The 1,099-nt window shown below is 55.6% G+C and overlaps 1 protein-coding gene across 2 annotated transcripts in view; it reads right to left on the reverse strand.

Moving 5' to 3' along the window:
- AMFR (autocrine motility factor receptor) overlaps window positions 1–395 on the reverse strand; it is a 41,623-nt gene extending 41,228 nt beyond the window's left edge. For both annotated transcript variants that reach the window (XM_018564876.1, XM_018564875.1), the window contains exon 1: window positions 113–395. In XM_018564876.1, the coding sequence (XP_018420378.1) occupies window positions 113–337 (225 nt within the window). In that variant the 5' untranslated portion in view covers window positions 338–395. The remainder of the gene's footprint in view (window positions 1–112) is intronic.
- Between the last annotated feature and the right edge of the window lie 704 nt (window positions 396–1,099).

Below are 1,099 nucleotides of genomic sequence, written 5' to 3' on the forward strand. Positions count from 1 at the left end.
ATATTCTCTGGCTCCTCTCATTCCCCATACTCCCTGGCTCCGCTCCCCTCACTCACCCATACTCTCTGGCTCCTCTCCCTTCACTTCATATACACTTTGGCTCCTCACTCACCCATACTCCCAGGCTGTCATTGACTAGGTAGCGGCCTAGCTCCAGCAGCAATTCCCCGGCGTCTTCCGGCAGCACTGTCTGGTCTTCTTGATCTTCCTCCTGGTCCAGCTCCCCGTTCAGGCTCCGATAGGCGCTCAGTAGGCTGAGGCCCAGCAGCAGGCCGCTCAGGCCAGTGTACGTCCGCAGGCTAGGCCATGGAAACCGCTCCAGAAAGAGCAGAGGCATCTCTGGGAAAGGCCGGGGGCCCTATCCGGGCTGACACGGTAACCGGAGGTTAAGGCAGGGTAGGATATGACACCGACAAGGCCCTCCAAGAGAGCCGGGCCGAGGACTGCGTGTTCTCCGTGGTCACAGCACTATCTCCGGTGTCTCCGCTGTTAGTGTTTACCAATCACACTGCGCCCTCTGCCGGTGACCACACTCACCTACACTGCGCTGCTGGAGGAGAGGTGCTTGAGGGGTGACAGCACGTCACGTGACTCAGCCTAACGTCTCCACTGTACAGCAGAGCTCACCAACCACCAACTGCATCACATGGACGCCTGCGTGTAATAAAAGGTGACGACTCATTTATTGTGTGTGGCTACCTTCTAGAGCAGTAATGGTCACCTGACTTGATATAGGGGGGCTCAAGTGACCCCTAACTTCACCAAAGGGCCACAAATTGTATTCAGTGAATGCAGTGCTACAGGAAGCTATCGGAGTCCGCAGATATTGTATATGGAGGTCAGAGATTAGAGGTGTGATACAAGAGATGGTAAGAAACTGCAGAGTACCATTGAGCCTTGTTTGCTCAAGCAAACACCCGCGGCAGCTCACGGCCCAACCAGTAGCGGCAGTTGTGGTGCCAGTTGGGGATGGGGTTCATTCCCCGTCCATTTGTGACATAAAGCTGCGTGGCAGGGAATGCACCTGCTGGAGCTGATTGGGTCAAGAGGGGGGTAGCGGTTACAGTGGTTAGAGGGCTTTGGCAAACTCAGATGTAGT

The sequence above is a fragment of the Nanorana parkeri genome, unplaced genomic scaffold (genome assembly GCF_000935625.1).
Source record: "Nanorana parkeri isolate BGI_ZX_2015 unplaced genomic scaffold, ASM93562v1 scaffold790, whole genome shotgun sequence".
Taxonomy (NCBI): Eukaryota; Metazoa; Chordata; class Amphibia; order Anura; family Dicroglossidae; genus Nanorana; species Nanorana parkeri.